Source organism: Bicyclus anynana, chromosome 12, assembly GCF_947172395.1.
Source record: "Bicyclus anynana chromosome 12, ilBicAnyn1.1, whole genome shotgun sequence".
Classification (NCBI taxonomy): Eukaryota; Metazoa; Arthropoda; class Insecta; order Lepidoptera; family Nymphalidae; genus Bicyclus; species Bicyclus anynana.
This window is the reverse complement of record NC_069094.1, coordinates 6,196,150-6,220,759: the sequence shown is the minus strand read 5'-3', so window position 1 is coordinate 6,220,759 and position 24,610 is coordinate 6,196,150. Positions and strand designations below refer to the sequence as shown.

At 34.5% G+C, this 24,610-nt stretch overlaps 2 protein-coding genes across 2 annotated transcripts; one reads left to right on the top strand and one right to left on the bottom strand.

Moving 5' to 3' along the window:
• The first annotated feature begins 1,824 nt into the window (after positions 1 to 1,824).
• On the top strand, positions 1,825 to 9,147 carry LOC112053560 (uncharacterized). The gene is made up of 8 exons (XM_024093017.2): positions 1,825 to 1,839; positions 2,844 to 2,999; positions 3,264 to 3,357; positions 5,639 to 5,771; positions 6,423 to 6,516; positions 6,998 to 7,166; positions 7,367 to 7,912; positions 8,109 to 9,147. The coding sequence occupies exons 1-8, from the start codon at positions 1,825 to 1,827 to the stop codon at positions 8,456 to 8,458; spliced, it is 1,557 nt and encodes a 518-aa protein (XP_023948785.1). The 3' UTR covers positions 8,459 to 9,147.
• LOC112053559 (uncharacterized) lies at positions 8,592 to 23,603 on the bottom strand. The gene is made up of 8 exons (XM_052884797.1): positions 23,496 to 23,603; positions 22,388 to 22,546; positions 20,112 to 20,208; positions 18,123 to 18,258; positions 16,265 to 16,349; positions 15,146 to 15,252; positions 9,223 to 9,947; positions 8,592 to 8,635 (listed from the first exon to the last, which is right to left on the bottom strand). The coding sequence occupies exons 1-8, from the start codon at positions 23,601 to 23,603 to the stop codon at positions 8,592 to 8,594; spliced, it is 1,461 nt and encodes a 486-aa protein (XP_052740757.1).
• Positions 23,604 to 24,610: the final 1,007 nt, after the last annotated feature.

Sequence of the window (24,610 nt, the reverse complement as noted above, 5' to 3'; positions counted from 1 at the left end):
GTCATTAACGAACTTGCCTGACTATAGTCATTTATATTACCTTTTCACCACTGTCAAAAGGCACGCGGATCCATTGTCTTTTTTTTCGGTCTTTATACGACTCTATTACTATTCTTATTTCTTTATTCTTCTATTCTTTTTTTATATAATAAAAGCTTAGATACATAGATAATAGAATAAAAGGTTCGTTTCGTACCAAGGCGTAAATTAATAAAAAAAAATATTTCGTTCTTAGTTTCCGTTTCCTATTTCAACGTACAATTTTAAATTCATTACATTTTAACGATTATTTTAAGTATTAATCTTAAATAAAGAATGATCCAGAATGAGTCCTTACAAGCAGCATGGTGAAGCCGGTGAATCCCATAAATAAAAAAAGAAACGACACGCGTCTCCGTGACATCCGCATAGAAACTTTTTTCATAATTTGTATTTAAAAATTCATTTAACAACAATTACGTAAATTAATTCAAAAATCAATTACCAATGAAAATATTCCATCATAAATAAATAAAAGAATAAATCTTTATTCATCAAAACTTCATATTACATTTCTTTAGTTTTTGTTTTTAAATTATTCACAACCTTATGATTTCATTTTTCTTGAATATTATTGAAAATTACTGATGCAACGCTTCGTATTTACTGACTCGAGAATACATTCGTTATTGAATTTTGTATTTGGAACGGCTACGATACCGACGCGTTCCGTGCGCTCTATCTCCCTATTATTCTTTAATCTGTGGTCTGAATAAAAAACTACAATTATTATCAGCACGGCTATTCTCTAACGATGTTTAGTTTAACTCGCAAGTGCGAGTTTCGTATTCACCGCTATCTTTCTCATTCTCTAGTATAGTATTAAACAGAGAGAGATAGAGGTAAATTCGAAACTCGCACTTGCGAGTTATAAAAATATCGTTAGAGAATAGCCGTGCTGATAATAATTGTAGTCAATGTCAAGGGGTAAATTGTAAAGAATAAAAAAGAAATACTTACCTAAGTGAAGGCTATCACAGTCTCTACTTCTGTAGCGCTACAGGAACACAATATATTTAAAGCAAATTAGGTAATCGTATTGCTAATATTTGATAATTAAACATAAAGCAAGCCAGCACTCAGAGGTGTCTCTAGCTCACATAGCGCCCGGGTGCAGTCATAGCGCCTAGCCTAGCGCTCTCTAGTACCTAAGCGTGCTGATCACTATTAAAATGGAAAGTTTATACAGCATTTTAAGTTAAAAGATTAATACTATATCGAATGGTAAATAAACAAATCAATAGAAATACCTGATAATTATATATATTTATACACTATGTACGTCTCAATACCTACGCCTGGAAAGTGAAAGGTGCGCAGAATAGCACGCAAAAATGTAACGCTGTCATTCGTTCATCGAATTTTACGGCCCATATTTTTTTATACCGGGGGCTATATATGAAAAATCATCATAATTCATACTAGTTATTACTTTACTTAAGTAATTTAGTATTATAGAAGTAAAGTTAACTTAAGTAAGCTTTGGAGTAATACCTGCTAGGCTATTCTAGCCTAGCAGGTAGTACTCCAAGGCTAAATTACATTACTCGTAAATGTAAAATTTAAAATTTGTCTCTATCTCTCTCATAGCCAACTAGATTCTTTTCACGGACTAGAATTATTATTTTATCCTGCTGAAATTTATTTTATTTTAAATAAATGTTAATTATTAGTAAAATATTTGTAACAGTAAATTTAATTGTAGTTTTTTGCTCGATAAATTATTCCCTATGTGAAAATGAATCTTATTGTAATTCAAAATTCTGCAAGTCTAAGCAACACGTAATGTGTAAATTTCAGGTTTGTTACTTTTCTACCAAAATTATATTACACAATTGCACCTGTATACAAAACACATTCTAAAGATTAAATCATACAAAACTTTACAAAATTGAATTTGCTACTTAAAAGAAATGGAATCTATAATTATATGATTATTCTTAAGAATCTATACATTATATGATTATTGTTAAGAATCTATACATTATAAGATTATTTTCCAAAGCATGCACTTAAAGTTCATGTAAAACAATAATTATACCAACTTATATGAGACTTCTACAGACTATGAGACGTTTACAATGAAATTATAGTCCGCTATTTTTTTTTACCGGGACATATTTGGTCAGTCGGTAAGTACTAAGATACCGATAAAAATCCCGATTTCGCATCATTTGAAAAATATCACGTCTCAATGAAAATTCATTAAAACTGTATGAAGACCTGGTTAGTGCTTTCGGATCAGTGGCGTAGCATGCCTCAGAGAGGCCTCGTATCAAAATTAGTTTGGGGACCCAATAGACGAGCGGCAAATCCCGAAATCCCTTTTTTTACTATTTAAATCGAACACGTCAAGTCATCAGGTTCGGTCATTATGATTAATACCTTCCTTATAGTGATTGGCCATAATGAAATAATATTACCTATCACCTCATCAGTTTATTCAATCGTATGCTATAATGCAGGGTTTCTCAAAGTGGGGTACGCGAACCCTTAGGGGTTCGCCATTCGACGGCAGGGTGTTCGCGACAAGATTTACGTAATGGTGTCTTGATACCGAGTCAGAATTAAGTCTCCAAAATTTTAGTTAGGGGTTCGGGGTTTTTAACAGGGGTTCGTGGAGCCGAAAGTTTGAGAAACCCTGCTATAATGTATTCAGCCCGATACTCTGACTTGGTAGTGTAAGAGTATGTCGTTATTGTGGTTTTGAAGTGATTGTTAAATCGGAATAATTTTTATTTATGTTATAAATTACTAATACTAAAATTACGAAAGTTATAAATTAATAATATTATTCCTTTTAGTCGCCAGGTCCCGCCCGCGACTGTATCAATTATGAGAAACTATTCACCACAGAAACGGAGAAAAAGAAGATTTTACACAGAATCAATAGTCGCAGAAATAAAATCTCTTCAGGAGAAATACGCTCTTTGCCATCTGCGGAGAATATGCTAAAATTGGTAAAACGCTTTTATTTTATCTTGAATTAACTGATTTTGTAAAAAATAATACTTATAAAGAAGAACTGATTTAAAAGATTCTTGTACAAATAGAAAGCCACGTTATTTGTGAGTATCATTGGCTATTTTTATCCTCATGAACATGAAAACTATGCGGTTGAAATCGCAGGGCGTCTGGTAGTATAGTTATAATAATTGTCTAAGTATTCAAAAAGGTGGGATTCTATAAGATTATATTTAAAAAAATATATAATATAACACCAGGAATGGAGTGATGAATTGGAAGTTATAGCGCAGCGATGGGCAGATCAGTGTTTTAACAACTTCACTGATGTAACGAAATGGTGTCACGACTTGGGTGAGTGACTAAAATACCTTGACCTTAAACCTTAGACCTACGACCTTAGACGCCCCTCTACGAACAGTAAATCACTCGAGATTAGTACGATAATCCAGTAAAAGTACCTACTATCTACTTGATAAACAATATGACTTCGGACGTCAAGGTTCTGAATTCGAGTCCTAGGAAATATTGAGCTTTTCTTCGAAGAAATTCTCAGTATAATATCTCAATCTGGAGTTGGTCAGTTAGTAGTGTTACCCTCCGTGCCTCAGAGAGTACCGTCAACCTACGGTCCCGGACATTGTTACTAACATCCGGGATCGATCCGGGACTATGAAAGTCAAATATATCTTAAGCCACGCCAACCCGTGTATGAGTAGCCGTAGAGTAGTAGTAAAGTAGAGTGGATCTAAGCTCCAAATCCCCTCATAGAGGGAGGGCTGACCCTGAAGAGAGCCGTTGAACTAGGCTAATAATGATGATTCTCTGCAAATATCTATATATGAGTTCAAGCATTTTTACCATCGCACTGCAAGACACCGGACCAGTTTCCATCCCTATGTCATTAGCATTTTCGTAGAACTCGTACGAACCGCTTTGCTTATTCGTTTTTTATACGCATCATAGAGTATGGAACTCTCTCCTGAAGTCTGGGTTTCCTAGGCCACAGTAGTAGCAGTAGGCCACATCTACACATACCATTAAGTAAGATCGTGGTCAAGCGTGAGCTTATTCCATATTAAAAAAGCAACAACGCCAAACCTACAATCCTAGTTTCACTTTAAAATCGTTCGTCCTCAAGAGATGTTGTCTCTATAATTAATGATCTGTATTTGTCATTTTTCATTTATTTTTTACATGAATTTCCACACAAGCAATGCTTGCTTCTATTAATTATTTATTTCATAAATTTATTTCAAAAATTCTTCCAAAAGCCTGTTGGAAGAGCCTTGCTGTTTTATGGTTATAATGTACCTAAGGAAAAAGGTTCGGCAGAAGAAATGTAATAAAGTACTTGTAGCGAAAGGGCTTCATAATATCATTTAATGTAGATTAGTCAAGTTAATATGAAAACATAAACTTTATGTATCAAACACAGTTTTCATGAAAATGCCTAATAATTTATTTCCTTTGTTTTAAACTACAGTTCTGTAACTAAAATTATTTCCTTTTATGGCGGAAACTCGGGTCATGTATGAAATGCTAAAGCTGACGCTTTGTGTTAATCGTAGATCATTTGTTTGATTTATTATTTTAATTTATTGTGCCAATTCATCAACAACCTATATTCGGCTCTCTGCTGAGCCCGAGTTCTCCCAGAATGAGAGGGGTTAGGCCAATAGTCCACCACGATGGCCCAATGCGGATTAGCAGACTTCACACACGTAAAGAATTCTCAGTTATGCTGGTTTCCTCACGATGTTTTTCTCTCACCATTTAGACACGTGATATTTAATTTCTTAAAATGCACACGGTGGACCGGATTCCAATGTACGCCCTCCGGAATTGGAGTCAGAGGTCATATCCACTGCGCTATCACGGCCTTATAATTATTTATTATTCATTGTTATTTTAAAATATGCTCTGCTATCATGGTATGAATTGCTATAAAATTATGACATGCAGACCGGTCAGACGAAGTTGGTAGTAATGTGGCTCTCAGAGAGGTCCTAGGTTCGATTCCCAGCTCGGGTCAGACTTCTAAATAGGCTCAGGTTTGGCCTGGTTATAGGTATCGGCCGTGGCTCAGACGAGCCGCCAAGCGATACGAAGCGAACGAACCGTTCCGGTACGATGCTGCGTAGAAATCGTCAGAATACCTCTGACGATTAGAATATTTTACGGGTAGAATAATTTTGTATCAAATTATATCATTTCAATGCGATTAGTTGCCTCGACTTTCGACAGAAGGACTGGTTCATTTTTTGCGATCAGCCTGGCTGTCCAGCGCGAAAATGCAGCCAGTATTCTTGTCAACCTTCCACGTGGGCATGATTTCTATAGTTATTAGGATAAGTTAACATAAGTTTCTTATTGTATTCTATCTTGTACCTCTTCCAAGTAAGCCTGCATCCATCTTAGACTGTCACTTAACATCAGATGAGATCGCGGCCAAGTACTAACTTGTCATTGAATAAAAAAGGCATCTAGGTTTATTCGTAACGAAGTTACAGGGGGTTGAAATTGACCTGAAGGGCTTCGAGTAAATGGAGTACGTTTGCCATACTTTTCAGAGGCATTGCTGAGCTCTTTGTTAAAAAGTCAAAGAGTCTTAAATATTTTTTTAAATACACAGAAAATAGTTCCGTGGGTCAGACCATAGGTACAATATACGGAGATGCGCCTGGCTTAACTGCTGCATCGATCGTGGACTTATGGTACATGGAGCTACTAAACATGAATGCATCTTACCTGGAAAGATACTCTCCGTAAGTAACTGTTCTAAGAGTAGGCGACAATTCTAGTAACGAGTCTGGTCCAGAGAAATTAACAGCCCCTGTAGCCAAGTGGCACGTCGGTTCTCTTTCTACGATCGCAAACGCTTCGATAACTAGAAAAATGTATGGGAATGACATTTGCTATTGAAAGGTCACGTGATCAAGATCTGTCATTCCCGTACATTTTTCTAGTTTTTGAAGCGTTCGCGACCGTAGAATCGACGTGCCACTTGGCTAATAGGGGCTGGAATGTCTGTTATCTACTTGCAAGTTGATCTCTTTGGCGCATTTGAGAATGTTTTAAATCAAAATATTTAGTAGCGAAAGCACTCATCACGAAATATCCAAAACCGCTTGGATATTTTGGATAACCGCGCAAAGGTGAAAGAAGATGTCCAAAATTTGGCCCACTTTTGAACAAATTTCAGAACAATACACAAATGAAAAATGTACCTATCTTGTAATCTTGTATATTTTACTAAATTACTCTATTAGAATCTTTGCTGAAATGATATTCGTCAACAGGGAAAATAAGCTGATTTCATTATTTTCAGTTAGTCCAAAAGTAATTTTGTATTGGGCCAATGCGTGAACGAGTAGGTAGATTTAAATAATTTAAAGGCATTTTTGTTTATTTTCTAGATCGACACTAACTTCTTCGGAACACTACGACGATTTTACACAGCTAATATGGGCTGAATCTTCGCGTGTTGGATGTGGAGGAGTTATATTTAAGGTAAACGATAAATTTTGTTATCGACGAGCAGACGTTTGCGACTCCGTTCGCGTGAATGCTGTTTTTTACAAATCCCGCGGGAATCATGAATTTTCCAGGATAGTAGCCTGTGTTATATTTAAAGGTCCATTTTATCTTTATACCAGATTTCATCTAAATCAGTTCAGTAATGTTTCCTGACCTGTCCTGTCCTGTAATCCTGTCCAGCTTAAGTGTGAAAAGATAATATGCATTCATAATATTACTAGTGGACGCCCGCGACTTCGTCTGCCCTTAAACCTCTTAAATCCGGTTCATTGAAAAATCCATTGAAATAGACTCCCTGCCAAATTTCATCTTTGTACGTTCAGCGTTTTTCGAAATATAGTGATGAATGATCTTTCGCATTTATATATTAAGATAGTAGGTATGGATTGGTAAGTAGCCTACACTGTAAATGCATTAATAATTAACTATTAAATAAATGCTCTTTTTTTTTCAGGAAATAAATACGGAATCACTTACGGTTCAAAAAAAGACAGTCTATAGACTAATTTGCAACTTTTCACCCAGTGGTAATGTTATTGGGAAATCTGTTTACAATAGCGGCATACCTTGTTCCCGATGCCCACATGGGAGATATTGCGACGTGGAGTACCAATTTTTATGCTGTAAGATATATTTTCAATAATCGGCAATAAAAGAGCAACATCATCTGGAATTTTATACTTTCTAGAGAACAAAAAAAATAGTCCTACTTAGAAACAGGTTTCGCCATTTTAAATCTAAGTCTAATTTTTAATGTTATCTGTTCAAATATCGTATAGACTTACCGTTACTTAAACGTATTCTATCATTACTGATATTTCAGCTTCATATGTCCATAAAGATGAAACAAACTTTACTGATGAATTGAAATCGACTACAGAATATAAATACTCCTATGAGCTTACCAATATAAATGGATTCGTTAAAACTAATGAAGACCAACTAAATAAAACTGAAGCTAAAGCAAATTTAAAGTTAAATGAAACACAAAACGTAACAACATCAGATATAGTAAACGATAATGATACTTATTTTGATTTTCTGTCTCATTTGTTTGATATCTCATCGACACATGCAATAAATCTAAAACCTACAACTCTTCCATGCAAGGATAATCTGGCAGTTGATGATTTTATAGAATTATTGAAGAGCAAATTGAAAAATGATCAATCTTTAAAAGATTTGTTATTATCATCGACCACAACATTGACACCAGATTCTACATTTACTGACAGAACTGTTGCTGCTATTGTTAATCAACTTTACAGCAAAAAAGAAACAACCACGACGAGTCAACCAACAGAAGACCAGAATATAAATTCAACTTTGCTTGCGGATTTAGTTGAGGCTGTTATTTTTAGACATAGTGGTGAGTACGTATTATATCAAATTCTAGTGAACGCTTGTGATTTCTGTTGCGTGAAATACGATTTAATTTAGGAATCCGTATATCTTAATCTATCTATGAAAACTCGATTAGCAGTATAAAACATAGATGAACGTATGGCAGATATTTTTATAATTCAATATAATTGCATGAAATTAATATACTATTTCTTTTATAGGTATATACTCGACAACTGAAGAAAATTTAAATCTACGTACGCAAATTATATCAAATGTTATCCCTATTAAAATACAGGCAGAACTTGGTGAAATACAGTCTAATACCGAATTTAGTGGTCATTATTTTTTCCCAGAAGAAGAAGAAAAACCTGACTCCAATACCACTGAAGTATATGATGACTTAGAAAATTTAAATATTTCAGAAATATCTTTAGAAATTGATGAGCTAACAAAAAATAGGGAAACAAAAGATTTTTTAGAAGAAATTCTTGAATCAGACTTGATGACTGAAAGTGGAATAACGGATCGCGTTGATTTGAATAACAGCAACGGTACTATTACTTTGTGAAGTTGTAAAGGTAGTAGTGATTAATAACAATAAATGTTTAAAAATAATTTCAGTGAGTAAAAAATACGAAAATAATGATTTGCAAAAGAATGGATTTTATGCCAATAAGAAAATGAAAAGGAGGAAAAGAAGCTTAGAACATAATAATGCAGTGGAGGTGGATGCTATTGATGGTGTCTTTATAACATACAACGATTTACTAAAACAGCTTGCAGCTGATATAAGAATTTTAAAGTTAAATGAAAAGTTTTTCTGTTCTGAACATACCAACAGTTCCAAAACTAAAATACAACTTTATTATTATTTTTTAGTTATACATAGTTACACATGTTACTTTTTATTTATACAATTAATAAATATGTAGTTACAAACAAATAATAAATATTTTTTTCTGTATTAAAAAAGTATATAAATAAAGTTAAAAGCCACTATAAATATTAAGAAAAGATTACAAGAACCTAATTTGTTAATACGATTACAAAAACATTTATCGTGAGAATATGGTTTTTTAGCAATTCTCCACGTCTCAATAATTTTATTTACTACGTAATAGTACAAATCGCCGTATGATAATAAATTAGATTCATACTTCATGTGATTTCCAGATTCTCTTTTTAGATTTTTATTTCTTATCACTGACGAATTGTAATGATAATCTTGTCGTTTAGTTCTGTTATTTATATCATTACAAACGCAATTGTCAAAACTTTCATTAAATAAAGATTTAGTTTGTTTTGAAGTTTTTTTATTGTGATTTTCCGTACTTAAATTGTTGTTGGAACGTCTGTTAAGGGAACGACGTTCGCAATAGTCTTCGTCATCACCCGGTTCTGGTTCGGGGTTTGTTGTTTCAACAGGTAAAGTCGCCATTTTATTTCTATTCATATAATCACGCGTACATGTAGAAGTACGTGTGCATCCTTCAACATAGCCAGGTGGGGTCCGAGAGCCACCGACTGCATTAGCACCCCCTCCTGGAATAATGCTACCTGCACTATCCGTTAAGGATGCAGCAGTCCATGTACAAGTTAATTTGCGGGTACAGTGTCTCATACGGTTATAAGGCGTATTAAAGGAATATTCTGGTGTATCTTCTGTTGATGGGCTTTCAGTTGTCGTAGTTTCGCTTGTAGTTTGTGTTGAAGTATTAGATTCTCTAAGTATTTGTTTATCATCGTTATAGCGTCGACCACCTGAAACCTCAGCATTATGCTTTCTAAGATGCATAAGTTCGTCAAATGATAAATATTTTTCTGTAATGCGTTTTCCATTGTTACTACGATCTTTGAAAGTTACTGTAATGGACTCGGTTTTCATAGTAGTTTTTGGTTGTTTTCGTGTTCTTTTATTTTTTAGATTATTCTTGTTAGATAATGTGGTATATCTCATGGACTTTAGTTTTGGTTGATTTCTGTTTACGTATTCGTCCATTTGCCAAAACGGCTTAAAGTTTTCTTCTTCCTCTTCTGCCACGCTTCTTTTTCGATTACTAAAACCCATTACAATTAAAAACCTGTTATTATTTTAAAAATATATAACGTATATACGTTTACTTACCTATAATTTCGTTGTAGTTTTCGTCGGTCTAAAATTTTTAGACGTGATGACCAAGGACTATCATCTGGCGAGATACGATGTGTTTGATGGTCTTTTAATATCGGCCTGTTTGTGGTATGCTGATTATAAGAAAATATGTTGTCATGATAATGAAAATCCCTTTGCTTTTCTAAATTTTCATCATAGATATCCTTTAGAGTTCTGAGCATATGTGGGCACGGTTTAGTAGGACAATTTACGTTAATACAGTCACAGTCGGTGTTGTAAATGCATCTATTAGGATTGAAGGCAGTCGAAAATGAATTACATGCGCAAAAGTCCCGTGATGAAGGTAGCCTAGTAGTTTGAAAATCTGGATTCCCACATTTATGTGTTGTCTTTACATAATCTTTTGTCTTTTGATAATTGTTTTTGAGACCCCTTGTACATTTATTTAATTTATTGCAACGGTCACAGTATGTTGCTTCATAGCTACTGGGTTTAATTTCTGTCTTACGGGTACACTTTTGATCTATATTATGTTTTCTGTAATTTCGTTCTTGATCCATATATAAATTAAGGGTGGCAGGTGATGATGTATAGTCATATCTTTGGCCACGTTCATTCATATTTTTCGGATGTAAGAAATCAAATTCATTTTTACGATCGTGAGAAACTCTTGGGTGCGCCTTTTCACGCTTTTGAATGTAATCTCCATGGTAATGTGTAGAATTATTTAGCTGCTGACTATCCCAGATTGTTTCATTGTTGAAAGAATAACTGCGTTTAACAGCGTCTAGAAATCAATGTTATAAAGACCGGTTAATAGCGAAATAGTAAAGAAGACAGATTATTATAATATCTATTATAAAATAAAGTAGTGTTAGTTTCATTATTTATAACTCAAGAATTGCTGGACCGATTTGGCAGAAAATTAGCTACATTAGAACCAGGAGACGGAAATAGAATACTTAGGGTAGGTAGGGTTTCACGCGGACGAAGTCGTGGGCGTCCGCTAGTTTATTACCTATAAAAAAAAATTAATTTACCGTAAGAGTTGTTTCTAAGATCCTGTGCTGTATTTAGGTTTTGATGTATTTGAAACTTATGATTTAAGTTTTTTCTTAATTTACTTGAATTTTCAGAAATAGGCCCATTTTCTTGTCTCGTTGAATCATTATTAAACAAATTAAGAATCCTAAGGAAACTAGTGCTCGGTGAATTCGTAGTCGGTGAAGTATCTGTAAGTAAATAAATAATAATAATAAACTAACCCACTAAAACTCCAGATGACCAGTCCTCTGAAGAAGAATTTAAAAGAATTGTGCACACATACAAATTATGTCTCTATGCTCCTATTATTTTAGTTCAATTAGATCACACAAAGACACAACCAAAGAGAGATCAGAAAGAACAGACCGCTCTGAGACTTTCTGTAAGCAGAAAATACAATCGTGGAAATATGCAGTTATACGCTGTATACTATCATAATCATAGTACAGTAGGATCACTTATGCCTAGTTCGGACTACTTTAGTATTTTAGTCGAGTACGAACAATTTTTGGATTTACTGCCCAAAAATCGTTCGTACCTACTCGACTAATATACTAAAGTAGTCCGAACTAGGCCTCAGAGACACAACCAAAGAGATTAGAAATGACCGACTGCTCTAAGGTTATTTACCTACTCGTATACGCAGGAAATACTATACCTATACTAGAACCTTTCTTGATGAGTACTGTTAACCAGCAAACAAATTTAAAATTAGAGTATATATAAATCACTAGTCATTTTACTACTAATAATAATTAGAATTAACTTGTTCTTAAATTAATGAATCAATTCATTCAATAAATAAATTCAATTCAATTTCATAACTTATTTATTTTAAATTCATAATTTCAAATAAATAAGTTATGAAATGACCTTTGATTAAATATACGTATATATGATCAAAGGAAATTACGAACTCAGCGGCGCAGTGGTATACACGGTGGATTTACAAAACGGAGGTCCTGGGTTCGATCCCCGGCTGGGCAGATTGAGATTTTTTTAATTAGTCCAGGTCTGGCTGGTGGGAGGCTTCGGCCGTGGCTAGTTACCACGACCCTACCGACAAAGACGTACCGCCAAGCAATTTAGCGTTCCGGTAAGATGCCGTGTAAAAACCAAAAGGGGTGTCCACCAAAGGGGCCGACCATAGATCTTCAAAATTTCTTGAAATACAAGCCCTTTATAATAATTTTTAGTTGCCTTCACCGGTCTGGGATCCTTTCTACATAAACGCATTTTTCTTTTACATGTCTCTATAATAAATCCATCACATCTTTCACGGACGATGCTATAAAAATAGACATTACACTGTGTTCTCGCACATTCATTTGTATTTTCACATTTCCAATATTAGTTTTTCCATACGGCATATTCATTGCTATTCGCAAAGATAGAGGCATCCATAAAAACGTAGTGCGGCATTTTATAGCACCTGTCTTTTATGGATTTTATATTATTACTAGACTTTGGGGTGTCTAGGTTACCTACCTAGACACCTAAAACCAAGCAGGAATACCTACCTACTTAGCATCTATTTATATTCATATTATGAAGTACAGACAAACTTTACGAATGTTTAAAGTTGAATTGTGTTTTATGAAAATTTTACCTAAACTTACATAATAGCACCTACTATCTAGCTAGACTTTATTATTGCATTAATTAGTTTGTAAATTCGCTTAAGTATACTATATATTGGCTGTTAATTTCTGTCAAAAAAAACAAAATCGCAATTGAAAATGGATTTGAATGAAATAAAAAAGCCTTCTGCGTTTTTAACCGATTTTAAAAAAGCGGAGGTTCTATGTTCGGCTGTATGTTTTTTTTTCACGTATAAAATCGTTGGTTTTTACCGCATTGCCTTAAGAATACGGTGATAAAATATAGCATAGGACACTCACAAATAACGTGGCTTTTTAGTGGTACAACAATCTTCTAATTCGGTTCAGAAGATCTAGAGATAACCCTCTATAATACTACAAACTTTACCTTTTTTGTAATATTAGTAAAGTAATAAAGATAGAAAAGATGTTGATGAGAAATTATGCGATTACCATATTTAGAAAATGTTTGAAAGCATCGATAATAACAATAAGGTATTACTGCCTACCGGAAACGCGGTATGCGTTGCAATACTAGATATGTGTTTTGCCGAAAGAATCAGGTGGACCTACCTACGTAGTACATAGGTAACCTACCTACTTTTACACGTGAATACCCGAGGCGCGCATACCTACACCACCAGCATATTTAATCTCCAAAGTTTCTTCCCAATCGGAATAAAATATAAAGTACCTACACCAGTAAATATCTAACGAAGAACAAACATGCGGTATTTTCTTTTCCATTGTCGACTGTCGTAATGTTCCCACATACAATCTTAAAGTAGTTTAATTGTATTTTTCAACCTTCCTTTATTAAAAATCAGCACTTCCCATATGTTTTTTATATTTAACAGGTTGATATTTTTGCCAGTAACCGAAACATAACGTAAAGCTTGTTAAACCATTTTAAGTCGTTTTAAAGAAAAATATTGTTGTTCTTTTTCGAGCTATAACTTTTTCCACACAGTAATTAGGAACTTTTGACCTTATTATTAACAGTACATAAAAATCCTATCTAATGGTAGGTATGTCGCATGTTTTTTATTGGTATTTAGGCAGGAATGCCGCTTCTTTAAAAATTAATTTACATACCCCGATAAATGTATAAGTTTTTAAAATAATGGTCCACTTCGGTGTTTTTTTTTTTTGACAGGACGTTATTTTTAATTCTGGCTTAATGAAAAATAATTATTATTATATTTTATATATTTATAAAAATAGTATCATAGTATCTACATTAGTAATTCAATCCGCAATATTTAACAGTAATCAATGAATTATAGCAGCTACAGTATTAAAAAAAACTGATTCAAGATAAAAAAAATTAAAAATCCGAAAAAAATGTAAAGATTGGTCACCCTAATATTTTTTTAAAAACGAATCAAATTAGTTTTAGATCATTAAGTGGTGTATCTCCCACTTCTGTTTTATCCATTAATTACGGGACACCCTGTATATTCCTTTGTTTATTCCACAAAGCCCGAACAACGGGCTTAGCATCTTCATAATTTATAGCTGAAGTTTAGTATTCGAGATGCGTATTTTTTCGGGCTTAATTTAGGTATATTTATTTTTTGTTGACAAACAGGCAGATAAGCCCACCTGTGCCCATAATTCTACGGTCTACCGACAACTATTTCAGCATAATGTAATACTGGTAATACTAAGCATGGCATTTAGGTAAGTAGGTAGGTACTATACAAGGGACCTAGGTTATAAATGCCTAAATTGACCCGAATGGAAGTAGAATCTAGAATCTTCCAATTATGAAGCGTTGTACAACTGTTCTTTCATGTCTGCATTCAGGCTTTACCAGCCTAGCTATCATCATCATCATTATCAACCCATATTCGACTAACTGCTGAGCTCGAGTCTCCTCTCAGAATGAGAGTCCACCACGCTGGCCCAATGCGGATTGGCAGACTTCACATATACGCAGAGAATTATTAAGAAAATTCTCTGTTACGCAGGTTTTTTCACGATGTTTTAGCCTAGCTATATTGCAACATATTTAATTGTAATTAATTTTTTAAACACGTAAGCGCTTTCTATCTTTAGCTGCAGTGCCAACCTGTAGATAGTTATTTATGAGCACTGTAGCTAATAAAGTGATTTTTATGCAATGAGGCTAAACCGTATTACACAATAGAGTGCATGAGTGCTACAATGGCTAATTACATGTAGCAGCATACAATAATTTGTCCACGACCATGATAAAAGAAATAAAAGAATTATCAAAACTTGGAGCATGAGTTCATGCCAATGCCATGGAACTATTTTAAAATTAAAAAAAAATAATTGTAGCACAGTTTACCCATGTGGTAATAAACATTACCAATCGACCTGTAGGATTGAATAGCTTTGATATGTTTGAGGTTTTATATGTATTGAGTAGATTACGAAATGGGAGAAGAAAAACATTTTACCTTTTAATTGTAATCGATGACTACACAATCCAGTCCAAAATACGTCACGTTCCATGTCGTCATCACACTGGGTAGCTGCATATCCAATAGTGTATACGGGCTTTCCGTGCAAGTTGCCCTTCGGTGCAAAGTTGCACACAAGTCTGTCGATTATAATAGGCTTTGCCGTTTTTACCTGAAAACATTTAGATGTCTAACTTTTGTGTTAGGAATTGATATAATGATTTCAAAAGCCAATGATCCTGGAAGCTTTTGTACCATTGATTACTGTCAAGTTAATTCTCCGTGAATAGCTGGTTAAAAAAAGCTGGTTAGTAATAATTTTTGATAAAACTCCATCCTCTGAGGTTGTATTAATAACGAGGTTTTCAAAAATCATTACTAACCAGCTGTATTTTTACTGGCTTAATTAATAGTTGTACAACAAAAACTTAACAGCCACATTGTCCTACAAATTGCGTGGTACATTCTCATTCCTACGCTCAGAAATTTTCATTAGAGTTACCCTGTTAGTAAACAGAATCAAGAATTTTCTGAAATATAAAGTTGAGGGTTTCATCAAGATGAAGCTACTCACAGGGTTTGTAACTCTTATATAATCACTAGCGGACGCCCGCGACTTCGTCCGCGTGGAATTTAGTTTTCACAAATCCCTCGGGAACCATGGATTTTTCCGGGATAAAAAGTAGCCTATGTGTTAATTCATGCTATAATATATCTCAATACCAAATTTCAGCTAATTCGGTTAAGTAGTCGAGGCGTGAAACAGTAACAAATATCAGTTTTCGCAAATCTCGGGAAACCATGTATTTTTTCGGGATAAAAAGTAGCATATGTGTTAATCCAGAGTAAAATCCATTTCCATTCCAAATTTATTAACGGCGTTAAAGAGTAACAAACATAAAAACATCGATACAATCTTTTGCGTTTATAATATTAGAAGGATGGGATTTCACATAGAATCTACATTCTACATAATATTGTAAACGGAACAGAAAATAACACAGGAATTCATCAAGGAAAAACGTACTTTCCCCGAGGGATACAAACAAACCGTTCAAAGTCGCGGTCAAATAAATCTAATTTCAAGTTAAAATAATTCAAGGTGGAAAAGTTTATGTTCTTCTAGCAAGTTTGGTGGCCAATTTTCGAATTCACGCTTGGGACGCCTAAAAATATTTACTCACAAAAAATCTTGCTTTTCCACAACCGACTTTATCCGTGTCAGCCCATATTAATTGTGTAAAGTAATTAGTCTTCTGTTCCCGAGACCTGAAATGTAGCAAATTTAATTTTAGACTGACTAGTATAAACAAATCGTCGTTATCAACCCATATACGGCTCACTGCTGAGCTCGAGTCTCCTCTCAGAATGAGAGGGTTTTGGCCAATAGTCCACCACGCTGGCCCAATGCGGATTGGCAGACTTCACACACGCAGAGAATTAAGAAATTTTCTGGTGTGCAGGTTTCCTCACGATGTTTTCCTTCACCGTTCGAGACACGTGATATTTAATTTCTTAAAATGCACACAACTGAAAAGTTGGAGGTGCATGCCCCGGACCGGATTCGAACCCACACCCTCCGGAATCGGAGACAGAGGACATATCCACTGGGCTATCACGACTCAAACAAATAGAAAGAAAGAAAGAAAAGTTTATTTAGAATACACATCATACAAAGAAAAGAGAGAAAAAAAAAACAATAAATTAAAATACATTGCAACTTGCATGATGTGATCCTAAAAGGGTCACCACTCAGCATATTGCAGTGTCCGTAAGGATACCGCGCTGATCTTCCGTGGAGCCATTAAGGTGACGTTTGGACGGTATCGAGACGTGCGGAGCGCCTCTAACAAACATCGACAAATATTAAAAGAAGACAGATACGTAAATTAAATACAAAAATATTACTAGTAGAAACAAGTGGTAAAAATAAGCCAATTATAAATAATAATACAATAAATAAATGATAACATAATAATTTGGTAAATAAATATTATAATAAATTAAACAAAACAAAGGACCCATTACTTATATGTTTTGAATTAAAAGATAATGTTTTCGAAATTTGGTTTTAAAAGTGGTCTTGGATATTTTTAAATTACGAAGAGGAGGAGGCAAATCATTCCAGCACTTTGTTGCCGCGAATTTAAAGCTTGTCCAAATATTACATGAATATTGTTAATGTATAGTTTCGACTGGATTCCTCTCGTTTGTATTGGTCTCGATTGCAGTTGAGAAGGTTGCCTGCTGGCCTATGGCCGTGATAGCCCAGTGGATGTGACCTCTGCCTCCGATTCCAGAGGGTGTGGGTTCAAATCCAGTCTGGGGCATGCATCTCCAATTTTTCAGTTAATAAATATCACGTGTCTCAAACGGTGAAGGAAAAACATTGTGAGGAAACCTGCATACCAGAGAATTTTCTTGGTTCTGCGTGTGTGAAGTCTGCTAATCCGCATTGGGTCAGCGTGGTGGACTATTAGCCTAACCTAGAGACTAGAGCTCAGCAGTGAACCGAATATGGGTTGATAACGACGAATCACAAAGACTTCAAAATTGGTCTATAACGGCGTTTTTCGTATAGTTATGTAAACTATCAGTGTACTTTTGATCTAAATCATTCACCCGTTTTTGCGTGATTCAATAACAAACATCCAAACATACAAACTTTCACATAATTACAATTTCGTTACGATATCATATTTCATTCTAAAACTCAGTAGACACAGACACAGGTGTTGGAACAAAGCTAAGGTCGGAGTGTATCTGCATGATCGAATCAAATATGAGGAGATCCGTAGAAAAACCAAAGTCACTGACATAGCTCAACGAGTCGCCAAGCTGAAGGGGCAATGGACCGACCCCGCACCAGCAAGCGCAGTGTTGGTCGACCCCACCAGGTGGACTGACGACATAAATAGTCGAAAGGATTCGCTAGATGCAGTCGGCTCAGGATCGCGATGTTTGGAAGTCCCTACAAAAGGACTATGTCTTGTAGATCCGGCTGATATGATTATGATGATGATGATCATATTGTATGCGTACTGGTTATAATACGTCACACTGCCGGTGTAGTCCATGGATTCCATAAACCAAACTTCCACCATGCTTTGAACACGGAGTTTCTCATAGCTCGATGAACCTGTTATTGTCACAATGCTCTGTCCCACTTCTGAATCATCTGTAATGAGATTTTATATAATGCGATTGCCTACGATTTCGTCTGCTTGGAACTGTCAAATAACAAAACAGATACCTTGAAAAACTCGCGTGACAATATTTAATCTAAGCTAAGTACTTTGATTCGTTCCAAAAAAGGAATGAAAGAGATTACGCGTTAATGATTTATATCAAAGTAGACATTTTGATTTGTAACCCCTCTCCCAAAAGAACCGTGATTTATGGGGTAAAAAATGTCGGCGTCCTACAGTAAAGAAATGCACGATTTCAGAATTAACTAATAGTCCATATATACCAGGTCCCGAGCATTTTTACAATTGAATACGCTATCATTATCAAGTTTAATTTCCCGTGAATAGTTTCATCTTGATGAAACGCTCAACTTTTACATTTACGAAAATTCTTGATTTCTGGTAAGTACTTCATATAAGTTGGGAGAAAGGGAGATCAGCAAAATTCAACAAAATGAAATTACTCACGGAAAAGTAACTTGATAATTGATTAATCAATTTAAAAAATTATCCCCGGATCCTGGACTAATATCGACATCGATGCAAATTAAAGACACGTAAATTTAAAAAACATATTTTTGGCTTCAAAGTACAGAATTGTACCAAAGTTTTATTGTAAGTAGGTAAAGAATCTTCAAATATGCCAATGCCACTAAAACTGTACAAACATGTACAGTTCAGTTTTACATGCAAAGAATTGTGCGAAAATTACAAAATGTTATGATTATGTTCGAGTCCTGGGTCGGGCTATGGAATTTGAGTGTATCGAAGTTGATGATGTCTCCGTGCCTCGGGGAGCACGTTAAAATCCTGGTTATTATTATTAACATATGATAATGATCGTTATAAATAGTCAAATATTATAACAATACGCACGGCAACGGTAGCGAATAGATCCACTTTACTTTAAAGAAGAATTTTAATCCTTGTTTATAAATAGCTGGGCCCTTGCTCTAACTTTCAGTATACATATATACACAAAAACTTCCAACTAGCTTCGTATTTTCTATTATTCATTGCTAACTGATCAAAAACATAACCAGTGTGTTTGGTATTGTGATTTTAGTTAACAATGAGCTTTACGAAAAATGGTGTTTTTTTATTGATTTGATGTTTATTATGTTAGGTGGCTAATAGACCAAAGTTAGTGAACAAGACCTGCAGTAGGCCATTAAAAATAGGTTGTTGATGATTGTGACCGACTTGTGACCTTTGTTATTAAACGCAAGCTTTTGGGAAAGGCTTATTACAGTGTTAATGATTATATTAATGATCAAAAAGCTTGCTGTTAAACTGTAATATACGACTGTGTGCTTAGTTTTTAATAAGTTTGTAAAATGGTGGTAAACAATAAAAGAAACCTTGGCTGAGTTTGTTGTGGGCTCTTCTCGGACCAAGGCGCGTTTGGAACCCTCGTAACTTTAGTTTTAAGTTTTCTACTATTATTACCACCATTAGATTAAATTAAATTATGACATAATCTTGACCTTTCAAAAGTGCTTGTAAACTAAGCCTAATTGAAATAAATGAATTTTGACTTTGACTTATTAATTTGACAACAAACACAGAGCAGTCGTGGAATTCCACATTTTAATAATTTTTTATCACCTTTTTACAGTTTAATCAATTACGCAGTTTACAGTTACACATATCGGGTAGTCTGACGCCTTGACAATTATTGGAAATACTACATTTATATACGAGTTACGCATGTTCAGTAATGAGACATTCGTTGCTGACATGTAGGTACCCAGTACTCGTAGGTATATGTAAGCAAAGAAAGGAATGTCTCAAATTATCTTGAAATACCGAATACCGAATATATTATATAGTCACATCTTACCCAAATCACGGCATTTGTCCTTTCTGTCAGGTTTTAGAGATTGGTCGCATTGGTCAACCCATCGCTGGGCGAATGTAGCGAGTTCTTTGGACCACACCTTTGAAAAAATATAAAAATAACGATATTTTAGAGTGAGGAATTCATCAACTTACGAATTCATCAACATCATTATTAACCAATTTAACGGACCACATCCACCTTGTAGAAGAGTGGAGAGTTTATGTTAAATTTATTAACGACCATGATAAGATGTAACAGTGGATGATACGAATTAGAAACGACCTTCACCCATCTGTTTAATGGATGACGTAAAAATAAGACGTAGAAAAGTAAGAACGCTTAAGTCAGTCTAATAAAGTACCTTACATACCAAAGATAGATATAGTTCAGGTATCACCTATCTACCTATTAGATAAATTAAAAAAAAAGATCAACTACAAGCAGACTATTGTAGATTAACTCGCAGTCAGTATCACTAGACACAATACTTCGTATATCCGGGTAGGCCTTAATGAAACATTCCTTATTTAATATAGATTTACTAGTATACGCCGCGCGGTTTCAACCGTGTGGTTCCTGTTCCCATAGGAATACGGGGATAAAATATAGCCTTCCTCAATAAATGGGCTATTTAATACTGAAAAAATTTTTCAAATCAGACCTGTAGTTCCTGACATAAGCGCGTTCGAACAAACAAACTCTTCAGCTTTATAATATTAAAGTGATAGATACTGAGTCATCATGGTAGGCAGTGTATTTTTGCATCTATAAAGTCCTCGCCCCGTTGGTCTATTGTCGTACCCACTCCTAAAACAGTCTTTCTCGACTAGTTGGAGGGGAATGGGAATATTGGTCATATTATAAAAGATAAGGCAAATATTATTAAAAAAAAAAAAAAAAAACTAATGACTAATGATTATCTAATGATTAATTCTCTCTTTTATTCCCGTACCAGATAGTGGAAGTATTAATTTTTACTTCCATTAACGGATTACGCCCTGTAAGAGCTGTGTGAATTGTAAATTGATACATTAGTGTCGGACGAATTGTGCAATTGTATGAACGAGTAAGGCTTTTGTATGTTCACTTTTTGTTGCTTTTGTATCCGCGGTGGATTTACAAGGCGGAGGTCCTGGGTCCGATCACCGGCTGGACCAGGTCTGGCTGGTCAAGGCTAGTTTTTTTTTTTTTTATTCTTTACAAGTTAGCCCTTGACTACAATCTCACCTGATGGTAAGTGATGATGCAGTCTAAGATGGAAGCGGGCTAACTTGTTAGGAGGAGGATGAAAATCCACACCCCTTTCGGTTTCTACACGGCATCGTACCGGAACGCTAAATCGCTTGGCGGTACGTCTTTGCCGGTAGGGTGGTAACTAGCCACGGCCGAAGCCTCCCACCAGCCAGACCTGGACAAATTAAGAAAATCTCAATCTGCCCAGCCAGGGATCGAACCCAGGACCTCCGTCTTGTAAATCCACCGCGCATACCACTGCGCCACGGAGGCTAGTTGGCAAATTGGCGATTTAGCGTTCCGGTACGTTGTCTTGTGAAACCGAAATGGATGTGGATTTTCATCCTACGCCTAAAAAGTTAGCCTGCTTCCATCCTAGATTGCATCATCACTTACCATCAGCAGAGATTGCACTCAAGGTTTAACTTGTAAAAGAATAAAAAAAAAATTGTATTTTTCATTTTATATTTTATCATTTAAACTATCGTGAGAGCTATCTATATTAATCTTAGATTAACCTATTATCATATAAATTGTATACAATGAGGTTATAAGTTGATATTTAAAAATTTAAAGAAAAATTCTTTTCTACTTTTTAGACCGTTTAAATAAAAGCTTTTTTTAACAAAGTTTTTGCTTTTATTTATTTTTTTATTTTTTAGTTATCGGAGGCTAGGTCTCTGAGTCTGTTCATATTTTCAAGATACTCATAATAAGGCATGTCATTTGATACCCATGTTGTAGAAATGTATTAAAATTAACTATTCCGTCATCTTGGGTGGTTCACCATATTGTATTTAGAATGACGTCATATAATATATCGTGCATTGTCATCTAAACTTAACGTGTATACCAAATTTTAGCTCAATCGGTTGAAGATGTTTACTTCAAAATTGAGTTCAATCAAAGAATCTACCTTAACATACATACATACATTGCAAGTTAAACAAAATCTTTTAAAATGGACGTTGTTTTCTGAATTATCTGTTGACTTCGCAATGTGTTCTAATAAGGTTTCGTTAATTTGTTATCTTGAAACTAACAATCTTTTTCATGTTAGCCGCAGCGGGGAGGAATCTTGAACGTCCAGTTGCAATAAAGTGTCTGCGGTCATTTATTTTGTCAAGAATAGCACCAATATCATCTTCTGTAAGAAATGCGTTCGTGTCATATCCCACACATTGAGGACTTGGACCAGACACCTGAAACATTAATCTATTTTATTGTTTGACTTATTACCTCTGGGTGACGATGGATAGTAATTCTTTTCCTAATAAACTATGCGCTGTGAGGAATTAAGTGTGCATAATGTGTGGACCGCATTCTCATCGTCATCTTCATTCGGTAATCATAATATACACACTCACTCAACGATTCGCCTGGTCTTTTTGGTATATAAGAATATATGGTAAAACCTTCATAAAGTAGAAATATATTAATATAGTAGACCCTTGACTAATTAGATATAGACCCCTCTGTCAAAGTGTTAGATCAACGATCTAATGCGTTTATAAAAACTGTTTCTATACAATGATGTTTCATTGTTTTAGTCGTTTTCGTTGCAAAGAGTCATCCATGCCAACATCTACATCTCCCCTATATGCCCTCATGCAAACGTCTTCATTCTTCACACAAACATTTTACCAATTGTAGGAATCGAATCCACAATGTTGGATCCAAAAGGCAGGGTCATTTTCCACTACACCAATTGGCCGTCACAGTACACGAATAGAAACAGAAGATAATAAGATAAGTACCTCAGATAAATAAAGTTAAATTGTATTTCGTGACAGTTATTACAGACGCAGAGTTTAGCATAAAAACATGACGATTTCGTATTTGTATAAAACGTCTGCGTGAAATTAATGCTTTCACGTTATAAAATATTCCCTTGAAGTACGGCGTCTTCTTACTGTAAGAGTTTACCTTGTGCCGCCTACTTACTTATGGAGAAAAATATCTCGTTTTTTGAATTCAAAAGGCATAACTACTGTGGTAGGTACACTTTTTTATATTCTTCTTATCTTACAATGAGTATTAAGAAGAATTAGGTAACATATTTTAGTAGACACTCATATTCTTTGTTTACATCGAGAATAATAAAATCGAAGTCAAACAAGTAAAATATTTTAGAATAGTCAGTATACGTACCGCATATTTGCATAATGTGTGTTCCGGACATATATCACAATATTTTGTCAAACAAACGGATGGATCTAAAAATAATATCACTAAAACGGAAAATTTTATCTTTATCATAATAAACTGTAATTAAAATAGACGACTGTTCAATGACATTACAAAAATAATCGACAGCATGGCCTATTTGATCAGTTTGCACTTGACTGACAACAATCGCATAAATTAATTAAAATGGACGGAACAATAAGTTGTGGTTATGTTATTTATTTTCATTATTACAGTCTCCAGTTTTTTATATCGTGCTTTGGAAGTCAATGGTTTCAGTTTACACAGTAAAAATTATGTTAAAAATGAAAATGAAGTAAATTCTAGTTTTAACGGTATTGTATTTGACTCGATTGTCTTCGATTAGTGTTCTAAATTATTTATGTGATCTGCTTTATAAATATTTTTATTTCTAGATACTGTAACAGAGAGTGGATCAGTAATGGCGAAACACAAGTCACTGTTACATATTATTCAAAATCCTAACGAATCACCAAATTTGAAATCTAACATTTTCGACAAAATGTTGTCCAACGAAATGCTATCTATAAAACAGCAGATATATCAAAATAATGAAACCAATATGTCACCAATATACCTTACTTTTAAAAATAGTATACCAACACCGACACTTGAACTAAAACAACGGTGGCCTATTAACAAACCTTTTACTCAGTTAGAGATTAAAAATGAAAAAGAAAGTATGACAGAAGAATCACACTTGCGTATTACCAATGTTCAAAGCAATACAAAATCCAAAAAGTACAAGAGTGACTACGATGATGATAAAACTAAATTAAATTTAAATATAAAAAACAAAGTTCTTGGTGTCAGAAGTTTTTCTGGCGTAACAGTTCATCCTTTAGAAAGCACAATCAGTCATCAACACGCTAAACGCTTGTGTTCCTGTATGAAAACTAATCATCATACGACATGTAGTTCTCGATGTTCAGAACACAGGAAAGATACCTGTACTCAAACCGAAAATATTGTTACTGAAAGCCTTCAATGTACAAGAAACGTAATGCCTTTAACTTACTATCCGTATTACGCTTATTCAACATTGTTTTTAGGATATA